This window comes from Meles meles, chromosome 4 (genome assembly GCF_922984935.1).
Source record: "Meles meles chromosome 4, mMelMel3.1 paternal haplotype, whole genome shotgun sequence".
In the NCBI taxonomy this organism is placed as follows: Eukaryota; Metazoa; Chordata; class Mammalia; order Carnivora; family Mustelidae; genus Meles; species Meles meles.
Window position 1 is genome coordinate 103,676,592 of NC_060069.1, and position 15,434 is coordinate 103,692,025.

Sequence of the window (15,434 nt, forward strand, 5' to 3'; positions counted from 1 at the left end):
CCTGGGTGGCTCAGTGGGTTAAAGCCTCTGCCTTCGGCTCAGGTCATGATCCCAGGGTCCTGGGATCCTGCATCGGACTCTCCACTCAGCAGGGAGCCTGCTTCCCTCTCTCTCTCTGTCTGCCTCTCTGCCTACTTGTGATCTCTGTCTATCAAATAAATAAATAAAATCTTTAAAAAAAATATATATATATAGTCCTACTTGATAATAAAATTTTATTCTTTAATATTGATGATTTTCCCACCTTAAGCAAAATATTTTTTCTTCCATAGGTCTTTCTAGAAGCCTCATCAATTTAATTAATGGAGAAAGTCTGATGACCGCTATAATGTCTTTGATTGTGTTTACTAGTATTGAGGATATTAATGTAAGCCTGAAAACGAAGATGAACCATTCTTTAGGTAAGGACTTATTTTTCTAAATTTATTAAAATCAGAACCCTATATTTTCTAAAAGCTGATGTGAGTTTTATAATATCTTATAATAAGTCATGCTTGTACAAATGTAATTGTATTAGTATAGTGATCTACCCTTTACAAAGCACTACCACACTTCCCTTATTTAACATTCATTGTGGTTTTAGTTGAGGCTGGGTTGGGACTTTCATGAGGATGATTGTAGGGGCAACAGTCCACAGACCTAAGCTGAGACAGAATGCTTGACCAGAATGAGAAATGTTGTTTTGTAAGTGTTGAAAAGGAACTCAGAAGATAAGCCACGTAATGCATCTGCCAGTGGGGAGAGGATGCAGCTGTTGCCCTCCCCTTCACTGGAGCTATCTCCCCCACAGGCAACATCAAAAGCTGTCAGCTCAGGGACCAAATGGAGTTACTGGCCATCTTCAGAGCATGAGAGCAGTGCTTGTAAATAGAGAGATTATGAGGTGTTCATGAGCTCATTTGCCCATTCAGATAACCCTGAACATATGTATCTTTTATTACTTTATCATATATCTGTGTGTGTATGTGTGTGTGTGTGTGTGTGTGTATATTATATGATTATAGTATATATATATATATATGATGAATGATTATAAAATATACAAATGAGCAATTAGCACTCAAGACAAGAAATATAATGTCACCAGGAGTTCCGGAAGCATTTTAAGTGCCCCTACCTGATTAAAACCCCATACCCTCCTCCTGCAACAGTGGTTTTCAAAGTATAGTCACTGCACTGGGCAGGGTGGTGACAGAGTGTGTCTATAGGACCCTTTAAGGATGTCCATGAAGTTAATATTTTCAAAATAATATTGAGTTATTTACTTTATTTTTTTTTTTACTGTGTTGCCATTTGCACTAATTTTAGAAAAGTAATGATTATAGACTTTTTGAGAAAATTGCTGATATATGCTATTCCACTCTCTGGATGTCTTTTGTGCTCTAAAGCCTCATGAAGCATTATTTCATTTCACCTTCCTATTCTCTTGAAAAAAGAGCATTTAGGAAGAGCTTCCAGACCACATTCTAGTACAGCAAAGTGGTCTGTATGATGCCAAATAATAAGTTATATTGAAGTAAGAGCCTTCCACTATCCCCTATCCCCAGCAATTAAGCATATCTCAAATTACTTTTGTAACCACTCAGAAGAGGAAGTTTTAGCTAGATGTAGTTGCTTTCCCTGTCCTTGGAGAGTACTTCATTGTTGGGCAGCCAGGAATCTTGTTTACCTCTATTCTGACCCATCTATGCCTCACATATTTATAATCAATGCCTAAAACTAAGAATTAAAGACTGTTCTTTCCCAAGAACACCATTCTGGGGATCATCACTCCTCTCATGTCTTCCTCAAAGGAGCTGGTCTAAATGGTGGAGAGTTACCCTACTTCGACATAAGGAGAACTCACCTTCAACCTTGTTCTGTATTCAATTAGTTTACCTGGGTCATGGTTGCTTGGAACATCTGTGGTGAACCTAGAACCCTAGTTTACCACAGGAAGGTACACCCTCTTTAAGTGCCTCATATATCCCATCTGTGGTGTGTGAGGAAGTCAACCACATACCACATACATTCAACCTCTTCCAAAATCTGTATTATGTCTCTCAGAGGGCTTTCACCACAAAACTTCCTGAAGATGATGAAGGTGAGCAACATAAAGATGTCTATATTCAAAAGCCTCTTAAAAACTCAAGGACCACTCTCTCAGAAAACCAAAAAATACAAAGAGGTATAGTCATGGGTGCTGGTCGGACAGATCCATGCCCAGCCTCCAAACCTGATCCACTGTTCTACTAGGCTCCATTTAAGATCGTAAAGATTGACTACAGAATTTCAGGGATTCTTATCAGAGTTGATACCTGCAATCTAATCAAGAGAACTTTCTTGATATTCACTGGCAAGCAACCAATAAAAAAGGAGTGGTTACTGATATGGAAATTCATTCATTCATTCATTAATGAACAATTATTTATTGATATGTACTCTCTGATAGTTCCTATTCTAGGTCTCATGCTTCAACCATGAACACAGTAGTCCTTGCTTTCACAGAGCTTGCTTCATAATTTTTGATAAAATTAATGGAACAGAATTTTGTGTTTAAGGTTCAGAGGAGTAAAAACCATAAATATTCATTCTATTTTAACAATAATAGTAACAACTACAATAATAATAAAAACTCTGCTGAAGGATGAAGAGAACAGTGAACTTATTTCCCTAGCCATGAGGGATTTCTCTGAATTTTTAATAGATTTGAAAGAAAAATTTCCTTAAAAAAAAAAGATGCTTAATAAGATTTACTGATATTTCATTTATATAAACTGACATAATAGTGAATCAGTAATTTTCATAATAATTATTATTTTTAAAATTCAGGTAATTATTTAAATAATGTTGCTCCATCTTTGAAGTTAGCACATTTTCCACAAAGGGGAATACTAAGAGGAGTTACTGTACTCATATTTCTGTCCTTCCCAGCTTGCATGTTAGGAGTTTAAAACCATTGTAAGAAATAATGGATTTACTTTTTTCTGGCGTAGTAATTCCATTTAATAAACATTTTACTGATTAGAAACTATTTTTCTTTTTTATAAAAAGAAAGCAACTTTCAAATGGGTCTTCTAACTCCAGTTCCCTACCTCCTTCTGAAATCAGAGCCTACCTCCGATCAGTTTCAGTTGCAGGTGGTACTAGACTCCCCAAATTACCATTATGGCTTACCTCCATGCCTAGGGCAGATGTGACCTAGGGAAACCAGTTGGTTTGACCAGCCAAAACAATACAGGAGATTCACTCCACTAGGACCCAGAAGAGGCATTCCTTTTTCTGTATTTCCTGTATGTACCTTGATAGATATAAAATATAAATTCCCAGAGCTTTGGGGATTTTCTACTTCTCATTCAACCTTATCTCCAAAGTTTGTTACATAGTATGGCACTGAATACATGTGTATTTCTTTTCTTTCTTTCTTTCTTTTTTTTTTTTTTTGATAGCTTAAAACAACAGAAATGTATTCTCTCACAGTTCTTTTTTTTAAATTTTCATTTAATTTTTCAATTTCTTTTCAGTTTTCCAGAATTCATTGTTTATGCACCACACCCAGTGTATTTCTTAATGGACACTGAAAGAAGCTCTTTAAAAAAACTGACTGAATTTTGCTAATTTGTTATAGCTTTCAGCATTTGAATGGGAACTGTTTCAATTTAGGAATAAGAAAATACCATCCATACCAATGGGGATAAGCTATTGTTAAAGATAAGGACAAAAAGAAAAGTTGACTCAGAGTATCACTTAAATTTAAGATCAAGCAAGTTCTAGTAACTCTTTTCTGTTTACTCCCTTTTCTTACAGTCTTTGAGATCCTGCTTGAAATTTGGTCTTATTTTCTAGCAAGTTTCTTGTTTGGAATTCTATGTTCAAAACTGATTCAACTGTGGATATCTACTGTTTTGGGAGATGATGTCTATCACATAAGCCTCAGCGTTTCAATTCTGAACCTCATCTTTTTACTTTGTAAGTCTGAGGCCTAAAATGACAGAAAAATGGGGTGCCTGTGTGGCTCAGTGGGTTAAAGCCTCTGCCTTTGTCTCAGGTCATGATCCCAAGGTCCTGGGATCAAGCCCCACATCGGACTCTCTGCTCCGCAAGAAGCCTGCTTCCTCCTTTCTCTCTCTGCCTGCCTCTCTGCCTACTTGTGATCTCTATCTGTCAAATAAATAAATAAAATCTTTTAAAATAAATAAATAAATAAATAAATAAATAAAATGACAGAAAAATGCAAAACAGAGATTTGGGAAAATGCATACCAGGCAAAGTTTGTAAAAAAAATAAAAACAAAACCAAATTCAACTTATCTAGGAGGAATATTTTTGTTAAAACAACCTATCAAAAGATAAAAATATTAGTTTCTATACAACAAAAATCAATGTCTCAAAATATGTCAAGCAAATACGATTATAAAAGCCAAAAGAATTTGACAAAATCATAATTACAATGAGATACTTGAGCATGCCTTTCCCAGATAATTTCATAAGTAGTTGGACAAAAAATAATGATGGCTATAAAAAGATATAAATAAAAAAAGTTGCTTGGTTTACAGAATATAAAATTTTATTTCCTCAAACAGAAGACATATCCTTTACACATACCCATAGACAATTTACAGAAATGAACTAGACTTGAAGAGCATTTTAATAAAATCTGAAACACTGTTCAATAACAATTATATTTAGTGTATTTACTATATTTACTATAATTACATTACTTATATTTACTATAATGCATTTACTAATTATAAAAGTAAGGTCTTTATTAATCATTCTAGTAGCCTGAAATTAAATATACTTTTCTTGATAAATTTTCGATCAAAAAGGAAATCAAAATAGAAGTTACAGATCAAGACTAAATATTAGAAAAATATGTTAATGTTAATCCATTTGCCACCCCCTCCTCCTCATGGAAGTATGGCAGATATTAATAATTCACCCTATTATTTTCTCTGATGCAGCCCCAGAATATCATTCAACCTAGCTCTTCAAGACAGCCCTGTAAACGACTTGGAGTTAGCATGTGCAGGAAATAATAGCTAGTTACTTAGTTTCCAACTTATACAATGTCCTTCCTTTTACAGATAGGAGGGAGCCAATATCGCCTAGTTGCATATCCATGACTTCTTTTTTTTTTTAAGATTTTATTTTTATTTATTTGACAGACAGAGATCACAAGTAGGCAGAGAGGCAAGCAGAGAGAGAGGGGGAAGCAGGCTCCCCACTGAGCAGAGAGCCCGATGTGGGGCTCGATCCCAGAATCCTGGGATCATGACCTGAGCTGAAGGCAGAGGCTTTAACCCACTGAGCCACACAGGCACCCTTCCATGATTTCTCTAGAAGTTTTTGCTAAGACAATAGAAAGAAAAAGAAAGACAGAAAGAAAGAAACAAAGAAACAAAGAAAGGAAGGAAGGAAGAGAGAGGAAAGAAGGGAGGAAGGAAGGAAGGAGAGAAATGAATGGATTTATCCATAATTTTGAAAGAAAATAATTACATTAATGACAGCATTTTTGATTAAATAGAAAACCTAAATGCATTAACTAATAAACCAAGCCCAAAGGGCTTTTTAATAGTTTGATATAAGATAAATATACAAAAAAAGTGTCCTTATAAGCCAGCAGTATCTTGTTAGAAAATATAATAAGAATTTGATTCTCTTTACATTGGCAAAATATTACAAAATATAAAGGAATAAACTGAACAAGAAGTTTGAGACTAAACATGGAAAGCTATAAAAGCTTGTGAGAAATACAAAATTTGAATAAATTAAGACATCTTTTTAGAAATGCTAGAGTAACAAGATTCATTATTTTCTCATCTGATGAAGGAAAGGCAGAATAAAGAATCTTGAGGCTTCCTAACTAAAGTAGATTAAAGCCAGTTATAATCAAGTGAGTTTACAGAATCAAGTTAATGAATTAATAGACATCAAGAGAATGGTCAGTACAGATACATTCATTGCATACTACTTTAATTTTGGATACCTAAATTTCTACAAAAAAATATATTCTAGCAAATATAATTTCCTCTAACATTATTTAGTAAGTGAACATAGCCTCAAGATTCAGGGTTATACTTCCCAAAATAATTTTAAAGTTTTAGAGTTAAAATGTTTAAAAGAAAACTTCTGAAACAGAATTTCATGAAAATGAGGTACAGGGTAAATATAAATCTAATGTAAAAGGACTTTCACTCTGTCCAGGCTTAATGTTTATATTATCAGTATCTTCAAGATACTCACCATAAATATTCTCCAAGTTTCACGACTACCTAATAAATGACTATGACTAGTCCTGGCTTGATCTCCTCAAAGTGCCTATGTCCTCTATTTTATAATTCAAAATGCCTCTATATTATAATTCAAAACTAATTTGTAATTCAAAATGCCTCTATTTTATAATTCAAAATTAACTAAACAAAGTGTTAGTTTCTGGCTTAGGTACCATTCCTAGCCAGGATTAAAATAAAGAATATAAAACTTGTAATTTTCCATCTCTGGAAGGGAAGACTCAATAGTATAAGGATACTAACTTGATAAAATTAAATGGTATCACAATCTGAATCAAACAATGATAGAAATTGGGGGAGGGGTTAAATTTTACTAAACAATTTAAAATATTATCTGGAAATACTGATTGTGAGAACAGACAAGATAACTTTAAGAAAAGTGAAGAACAGGCGCCTGGGTGGCTCAGTGGGTTAAGCCGCTGCCTCTTCAGCTTAGGTCATGATCTCAGGGTCCTGGGATCGAGTCCCGCATCAGGCTCTCTGCTCAGCAGGGCGCCTGCTTCCCTCTCTCTCTCTGCCTGCCTCTCTGCCTACTTGTGATCTCTTTCTTTCAAGTAAATAAATAAAATCTTAAAAAAAAAAAAAGAGAGAAAAGAAAAGTGAAGAACTTTCTCTATTAGGTAAGTATTAAACCTTTAGCAAGTCACCAGTAATTAAAATACAACTGTTGTAACAAAGTACTATAAAGTAAGCCAAAAATGGAGGGACAAAGAACTGATCCAAATATGCCTGGTAATTGATAAATATGGCAATATGATAAAATTGGCATACCATAATATTCTTTACTATTAAAACAAAAATTTTCATGCTTATTAACTAGAAAAATGTCTGCTAAACAAGAAGTGAAAAAAGAAGCTCATTACAGAACTCCGTTACTGTATAATCTCATTATAGTTGTTTTTTGTTTTTTGTTTTTTTGTGTTTTTTTTTAAGATTTTATTTATTTATTTGACAGAGAGAGATCACAAGTAGGCAGAGAGACAGGCAGAGTGAGAGAGAGGGAAGCAGGTTCCCCGCCGAGCAGAGAGCCCGATGCGGGGCTCGATCCCAGGACCCTGAGATCATGACCCGAGCCGAATGTGGGGCTCGATCCCAGGACCCTGGGATCATGACCTGAGCGAAAGGCAGAGGCTTTAACCCACTGAGCCACCCAGGCACCCCCATAGTTGTTTTTTTTAATATGTGACTTTGTGTGGATGAATGTCATATATATGCCATCATGAGTATTGATTGGGTGTTCCACTTCTCTTAAAGATCTTGATCGAATTATCTTAAATTCCCAATTCTATTCTGATGAGCACCCAAAGATTTCCTCATGAGTCCTGAAAATTTCTGGAGTTTAGTTTCTCATGATCTCTGCTACTTCTTTTTAAATATACAGAAGTTTTTGGTTCTTTGTAAATTTTACTGAAGATGGGGACAAAGGGGCTCACAAAGGAAGTTACATTATGTAATTCATGTATCTATGAAATCTGATAGCTCCCTTTAATTCTTCACTTTTCCATGTTTCCTGCTTAATTCTCACCTCTATGTCCATTATAGAAATTCAACATGTATCCTTTAATACTTAAAGCTGCACTTTGGATGGAACCAGGAAGAAATAGAAAACCTGAACAGACCCATAACCAGTTAGGAGATTGAAATAGTCATCAAAAATCTCCCAACAGGGGCGCCTGGGTGGTTCAGTGGGTTAAAGCCTCTGCCTTCAGCTCAGGTCATGATCCCAGGATCCTGGGATCGAGCCCTGCATCGGGCTCTCTGCTCAGCAGCGAGCCTGCGTCGCCCCTCTCACTTTGCCTGCCTCTCTGCCTACTTGTGATCCCTCTCTGTCAAATAAATAAATAAAATCTTTAAAAAAAAAAATCTCCCAACAAACAAGAGCCCAGGGCCAGATGGCTTCCCGGGGAATTCTAGCAAACATTTAAAGAAGAATTAATACCTATTCTCCTGAAACTGTTCCAAAAAATAGAAATGGAAGGAAAACACCCAAACTCATTTTATGAGGCTACCATTACCTTGATTCCCAAGCCAGACAAAGATCCTTTCAAAAAGGAGAATTACAGGGGCACCTGGGTGGCTCAGTGGGTTAAGCCTCTGCCTTCAGCTCAGGTCATGATCTCAGGGTCCTGGGATCGAGCCCCACATCAGGCTCTCTGCTCAGCGGGGAGCCTGCTTCCTCCTCTCTCTGCCTGCCTCTCTCTCTGCCTCTCTGCCTCGTGATCTCTCTCTGTCAAATAAATAAATCTTTAAAAAAAAAAAATTACAGACCAATATCCTTGGTGAACACAGATGTAAAAATTCTCACCAAAATACTAGCCAATAGAATCCAACAGTACATTAAAAGGATTATTCACCATGAAAAAGTGGGATTTATTCTAGGGCTGCAAGTTTGGTTTAACACGCACAAATCAATCAATGTGATACAATACATTAATAAAAGAAAGAACAAGAACCATATGACATTCTCAATAGATGCAGAAAAAGCATTTGACAAAGTATAGCATCGTTTCTTGATCAAAACTCTTCACAGTGCAGGGATAGAGGGTATATACCTCAATATCATCAAAGCCATCTATGAAAAACCCACAGCGAATATTATTCTCAATGGAGAATAACAGAGCTTTTCCCCTAAGGTCAGGAACATGGCACAGATGTCCACTATCACTGCTGCTGTTCAACATAGTACTAGAAGTCCTAGCCTCAGCAATCAGACAATAAAAACAAATAAAAGACATCAGTGGCAAAGAAGAAGTCAAACTCTCACTCTTTGCAGATGATATAATACTTTATGTGGAAAACCCAAAAGACTCCACTCCAAAACTGCTAGAACTCATACAGGAATTCAGTAAAGTGTCAGGATATAAAATCAATGCACAGAAATCAGTTGCATTTCTATACATGAAGAGCAAGATAGAAGAAAGAGAAATTAAGGAGTCTATCCCATTTACAATTCCTCCCAAAACCATAAGATACCTAGGAATAAACTAACCAAAGAAGGAAAGAATCAGTACTCAGAAAACTATAAAGTATTCATGAAAGAAATTGAGAAAGACACAAAGAAGTGGAAAAACGTTCCATGCTCATGGACTGGAAGAACAAATATTGTGAAAATGTCTATGCTGCCTAAAGCAGTGTACACATTTGACACAATCCCCATCAAAATACCATCTATTTTTTTTTTCAAAGATATGGAACAAATAATCCTAAAATTTATATGGAACCAGAAAAGACCCTGAATACTTAGAGGAATATTGAAAAGGAAATCAAAGTCAGTGGCACCACAATTCCAGACTTCAAGCTCTATTATAAAGCTGTAGTCATCAAGAGAGCTTGGTACTGGCACAAAAACAGACACAACTTACATGCCCAGTCTACATGCTCAGAATACTTACATTAGCCCACAGTTGGGCAAATTATGTCACACAAAGCCCATTTTATGAAAAGGTTGGATATCTCATGTAATTTATTGAGTGCTGTACTGAAAGTGAAAAGCTGAATGGTCATGTGGGTGCAGATTGGCTATAAGTGTACCGGTTGTTGACCCTTATGGTGGCCTGGCTGACCTGCGGCTCACTGACACTGCCCAGCATCACAAGAGATGCTCTTACCACAAATTGCTAGCCTGAGAAAAGATCAATACTCGAAATTGGAAGTATTGTTTCTACTGGATGCACACTCCTTTTGCACTATTGTAAAGCTGAAAAGTCACAAGTCGAAACTTTGTAAATTGGGGATGGTCTGTACTTGAAGTCTTGGTAGTTGAATTATGGATCCTCTTTTTTTAATTGCTATGCTGTACCATATTATTTGAATTTTTACAGTTGTAATATACTACATTCATAAGCAAGGGGTAATATAATTCTAATATCACTACTTTTAAGAATATTCCAAATTTTTATGTTTTTCAGTCCAGCACAGTAAATGTGCCAAAACAATATTAAGCTGGGGAAGTATATCCATATGAGGTTTCTACTGAATCAACTCCCTTAGTCCTACCACAAAATCGAATCATTTCTATCTCCCATTGTCTCCTAGGAAGAAAACATATGAAGTGGGCTCGTTCATAAAGAACTCACTGGCTCACTTCCATTTCATTCCTCCAGAGCCCCTCTGAAAAAATTAGACCTGTAGAGGGTGCTCAAGTCAGAGTGGGGCACATGAGAAATGTTGTGAGCTTCATATTGTTGGCAGTGATCTGAAGCCAAAGCAGTGCAAGGATGTTCAGTATAGACTTGACAACACAGTTGGGTGAAAATCTGAGAAGGAAGAGGATGAGGTGGTGGTAACAATCTGTAATATGATCCAGTTGAAACCAAGTAGGGCAGCCTCTCTATAAAGTTATTATACTATCGAGATATCCGATATTTTCACCTTGGGCAAAAGTTGTGCCACTGTTGATGTTAAATTAATACTTTATATTTATTTCTTTTAAAAATAGGTCAGCTAGTTGGAATGTCTGGAGTATTTACCCTGGCCATTATGGGACTTTTTTTGAATTCTACAAGTTTTAAACCAGGAGTTGAAGTCCTTCTTCTCGAGTGAGTAGATGGTATATTTTCACTTTGTTTCATGCATATCTACATCTACATTGGTAAAAGTAAGATATGGACTTCAAAACTACCTGACTAAAAACCTTTACTAAAAATTCTATTTGCCTGTGTCTTCTAATCCTCTAATTTTAGGCAAAATTTGTAACCTTACCTTGAGTTCATGTTAGCTCTGTTTTCCTACTAATTCTCTCAAGTGTCTGACCATCTACTCAGTAATTTCTAGTATAATTTACTAGACAGGGCCAGGATTAAGGTAAGCATGTGAGGCACTCATTCTAGCATAAAATTTAAGAAGGTGCCAAAAAACTCAGTAATGAAGATAAATAATATTTTAGTGCAATATTTTTTTTGAAAATTGGAATTAATGCAAAAAATCCATGTTTGTGAAAATACAAAGCTTTTAAATAAAGAAGGAAGCAATATTACTGATTAGTTCCTTTTGCCTTAGGCTCCAACATGGCTCAGCATGGTATTACTACTAGAATAGAAACCCAGTATTTTAAGGACAATGAAGAGATGGCCTGCAAAGCAAATTAAAAGATTAAGCTAGAGCATCTGAAAAGGATTGGCCATGTTATAAAAGAAAATATGGCCAAATGTACAAATGTATAAACTGTGCCCTGATCAAGGTCATCCAGTTCAGGGGTGATTGGAATTTGCACTAGTGTAGAAGAAGGGTGCTGCTTTTTGTGATGCTCCAACACATAGGCTGAGAACTTGACCTAAATCACACAATGGCAACATATGTTAACAGAGACTCTGAACATAATCAGTGACTTTAGAGTTTTGGAGAACAATATAGAAAATAGAATAAGTTTGAAAGTATAGAACCTTACAGAATTCTGAAGCACCTACTAACACTTCATGTCAATTATAATGAAAGCCAATTGTACCAGCAGCTAGGCAGAATTACTTGCCACAATTAATGGCTGGAGGAAGAATTAAAAATGTTCTGTGTTTCAACTCTGCCTTTGGGAAGTGATTCCGAAGACTCCTTTCACCTTTCTGCTCTAACTGAAACCTGTGTCTCCCCTGAAGACATTACTTCCCTTGCATTCCTTAAAAGTTGTGTTTTTCTCACTCACATCCCTGGTACTACTGAGCTTAGAGTTGTGGTAGGTGATCTCTCTGTACCTCAAAGTCATTTCTAGATCATTCTTTTTTTTTTTTTTTTTTTTTTTTTTTTTTTTTTTAAAGATTTTATTTATTTATTTGACAGAGAGAGAGATCACAAGTAGGCAGAGAGGCAGGCAGAGAGAGAGGAGGAAGCAGGCTCCCCGTGGAGCAGAGAGCCCGATGCGGGACTCGATCCCAGGACCCTGAGATCATGACCCGAGCCGAAGGCAGCGGCTTAATCCACTGAGCCACCCAGGCGCCCCTCTAGATCATTCTTTATCATTCTTCCCTAGAAAAATTCAGTTTTGAAGCTCTGCCACCCTCTTGGTCAAGTTATATCTAGAGCCCCGAGTCACACTCTCCATTTCATGAAGATGTTGGCCCGGCTCTCACTGTGGCTGTCTGCAGCACCATTTCTCTATCGCTATTCCTAGTGATGTCAATCAGTATCCACACACTCGATCCTTCTACTCCACCTTTCAGCTTCTGGACTTCCTCTCCTCCTATGGGCATGTTTCCCACCTTGCTTAAGTTACCCATTAAATGACCACTTCATAATCTCAATTTCAAGAATCTTATGGTCTTAAAATATGACGTGTGTCAGCTCCTACTCTCCAATGTGGTCGAAATCTAGGATAAGAATGGTAAATCCGCCTGAAGCCTACAGTAATCTGCAGCAGGTCCTTGCTACTCTCTCAGAGAAGAAGTCCATCATCTCTCGTGTTTTAGGCTTACAGCCGCTGGGACCCCGATTCGAACAATTCTGCAATCACGGGGAGCCTACACAGAGTCAATCCCATGATCTTTTACGGATCCTCACTGGCCTCACTTCCTCCTCACCCAGATCATTTCTTTTGTTTAAAACTGTCTGATAACTCCTATTCTGGCTACAGGTCAAAGCTGTTTTAATGGCAAACAAACAGAGACTGATGTCGCCCTCATTCACCAGTCTCACCCTCACTGAACTCACCCTAGCCACGCTGATCACTCTGCTCTTCCTCAGACGTGCCCAATGTGCTATTTGTGCTGCTTCTGTCCTTGAGTTTCCATTCCTGAAATGCGCTTCCCCTGCATGCTGGCAGAGTGGACGCCTTACTTCTTTCATGCTTCTATTTACACATCACCTTCCTGGAAGGAAATTCCCAAAATAGAAACTACTTCCTTGCCAGGCTGCAGGATCTTTTATTCCTGACAAGTTGACACCCCAACAACATTCAGTCCATAAGGTCATGTCATTTCTCTAGGCTAGCAGCTGTCCAATGTCAGGCAATAAAAATAATACAGTTGTCTGGATCTGTTGAACTAAAATCCCAAGTGCATCAGACATCTGGTTTTTTAAAATTTTTTCTAAAATTCTCCCCTGATGACGCTTAGACACAGACAGGGTTGTGACCCTTTGCTACATAAAAGATACATAAAAATATTACATATGTAAAAATACATAACAGTATTAGGATACTCATATCATCAAATAAAAGAGAAGTTCTTTTTTTTTTTTAAGTCAGAAACACTTTTTCAATGTGCCTGAATTGTTACAAACACACACATGCACACACCCATGCACAAGGTCATGCATAAGTCCATGAGATGGGTTGGAGCTTGGTTGTTCAGTTCAAACCTATTTTGAATTTGATAGACTGGTTCCTTAAAGAATCTGGTATCCTCCTCATCAAGTTTCTCCCATTAGTTTCTACCACATATGAAAGGGTCTTGACAGCTCCTCTATATTTGTTGCTTAGTTGATTTGATTGCATTTTATGCTCACTTAATGAGACTGTTATATTTGGTATTCTGCAGCATTTTTCCACAATGTTAGGAAAATTTTTCAATTATGCACTTGTTAAATGAAAAGTATGATAGTCGTTCATATTCACCACTCACTTGACTGAATTATCCTACTCAATTAATGTTCACAAAGGATTTCATTAATTGTATGGGTAGGTGGGTATAATGCTTTGAGGGATTTTATTTTATTTTATTTCATTTTATTTTATTTTATTGGTGCCTATGCACATGGTGCAACAATTGGATTTGCTTTTGATAGTGAAGTCAAAAGAAGGATAAAAAACACAAAAATTACACAATCATCATAAAATATATCTTTGTGTGTTTCCCTCTGAGTTAACCTTGAATGCAGCATTTAAATCCAGAAGCTAATAGAATTAAAAGCATAGCCATGCATATGTAAGAAAGGGATGATAATTCATAGCCTATAGTAATTAGCCTAAGTGTGGTCACAGAAACACTATTTTGAAGGATTTGACTTAATATTTCCTAGGCTAGAATGTTTTACATGCAGTGTTCGTCTGATAAGGCCTAGGTATTTGTGCCTCTTAAATACTGCTTGGAACTGAAAATTTGTATTACTGCAACAGAGAGTTATTTTTAGTATGGGATCTGGTATTTGGCAAGTCCATTTTTCTATAGAAGTGACAATCATTCTTTTTAAGGGTTTCAGGGACTGCCTGGCAGCATATAGTTAAACCAAGCCACCATCATCTCATGAAAGTGGTATTTGTGTACCCTTTTAATCTTTTCAATTTATTTTGTTATTAATATAATATGATGATATTCAACACTGGAAATATATAGGAAGATAATAAAAAGTAAGTTTTGAAAATAGCCTCCTATGGTCCCAACACCAAAACATGACAAATACTGGTAACTGAGTGTCCTTTACCAAATTGCTTTGCCTGTAGCAGAGGAGAACATGCACTTCAGAGTCATGTAGAGTTTTCCTGGGCCCTTAGGCACTTTAAAATGTACATATGCTCACAAATCCCAAAAGGAGAAATCTACAGAGGGCATTCATTTGAATAAGGATTAATTCACATCTTCTAAGTGCTCACTAGATTTTAGGGTAAGCCTTAATTCTATCACTATATAAAGCAGATTAGCAGTTCAGTATTCCTTTTAAAGATAATTTTAGCTCTTCTTAATGATACAAGGAGTTTACAACCGGGATTTTCAAGCCACATGAACCACGATGCCTGAATGAACCAAAACGTCTTTTCAGAATCAATCCCTAAAGAAAGACACTAATTTACATGTAGTTGCTTTAGAATTATGTGTTTACTTGCCTTCCTGCTCTTTTCTCCCAGTTAAATTATAAGCCCTTTGAGTATAGGTAAATGCCTTATTCATCTTTATTTTCTTGATTAGGCCTAGCACAATGTTTCACATGAATAAGCCTTGTGATAAATGTGTTAGATTACTTAACTGTAATTAACTACATTCAACTTTTTTCTGAAAATGCAGATTCTGGAATTGTCTATCATTTGTTGCTTTGCTTATGGTGTTTACCTTCATTGGACTTCTAATTCCTGCACATACGTATTTATACGTATCATTTTCTGACATATATTATTCATTAAATATCTATTTCACACTTATTGTTTTAAGGTAAGAATGTCATTTGAATTTTTCTATTTATAGGACACTGAGTAAGCCCAAAGATATTTTTTTAAATAAAAATGTGTTGGGGCACCTGGGTGGCT

General features: G+C 36.4%; 1 protein-coding gene across 1 annotated transcript in view; it reads left to right on the forward strand.

Annotated features, from left to right (window-relative positions):
• Nucleotides 1-15,434, forward strand: part of SLC9C1 (solute carrier family 9 member C1) — a 78,605-nt gene that overhangs the window by 10,538 nt on the left and 52,633 nt on the right. The window contains exons 5-8 of the mRNA XM_046003307.1: nt 273-401; nt 3,787-3,948; nt 10,710-10,809; nt 15,196-15,339. Of these exons, the coding sequence (XP_045859263.1) occupies nt 273-401; nt 3,787-3,948; nt 10,710-10,809; nt 15,196-15,339 (535 nt within the window). The remainder of the gene's footprint in view (nt 1-272; nt 402-3,786; nt 3,949-10,709; nt 10,810-15,195; nt 15,340-15,434) is intronic.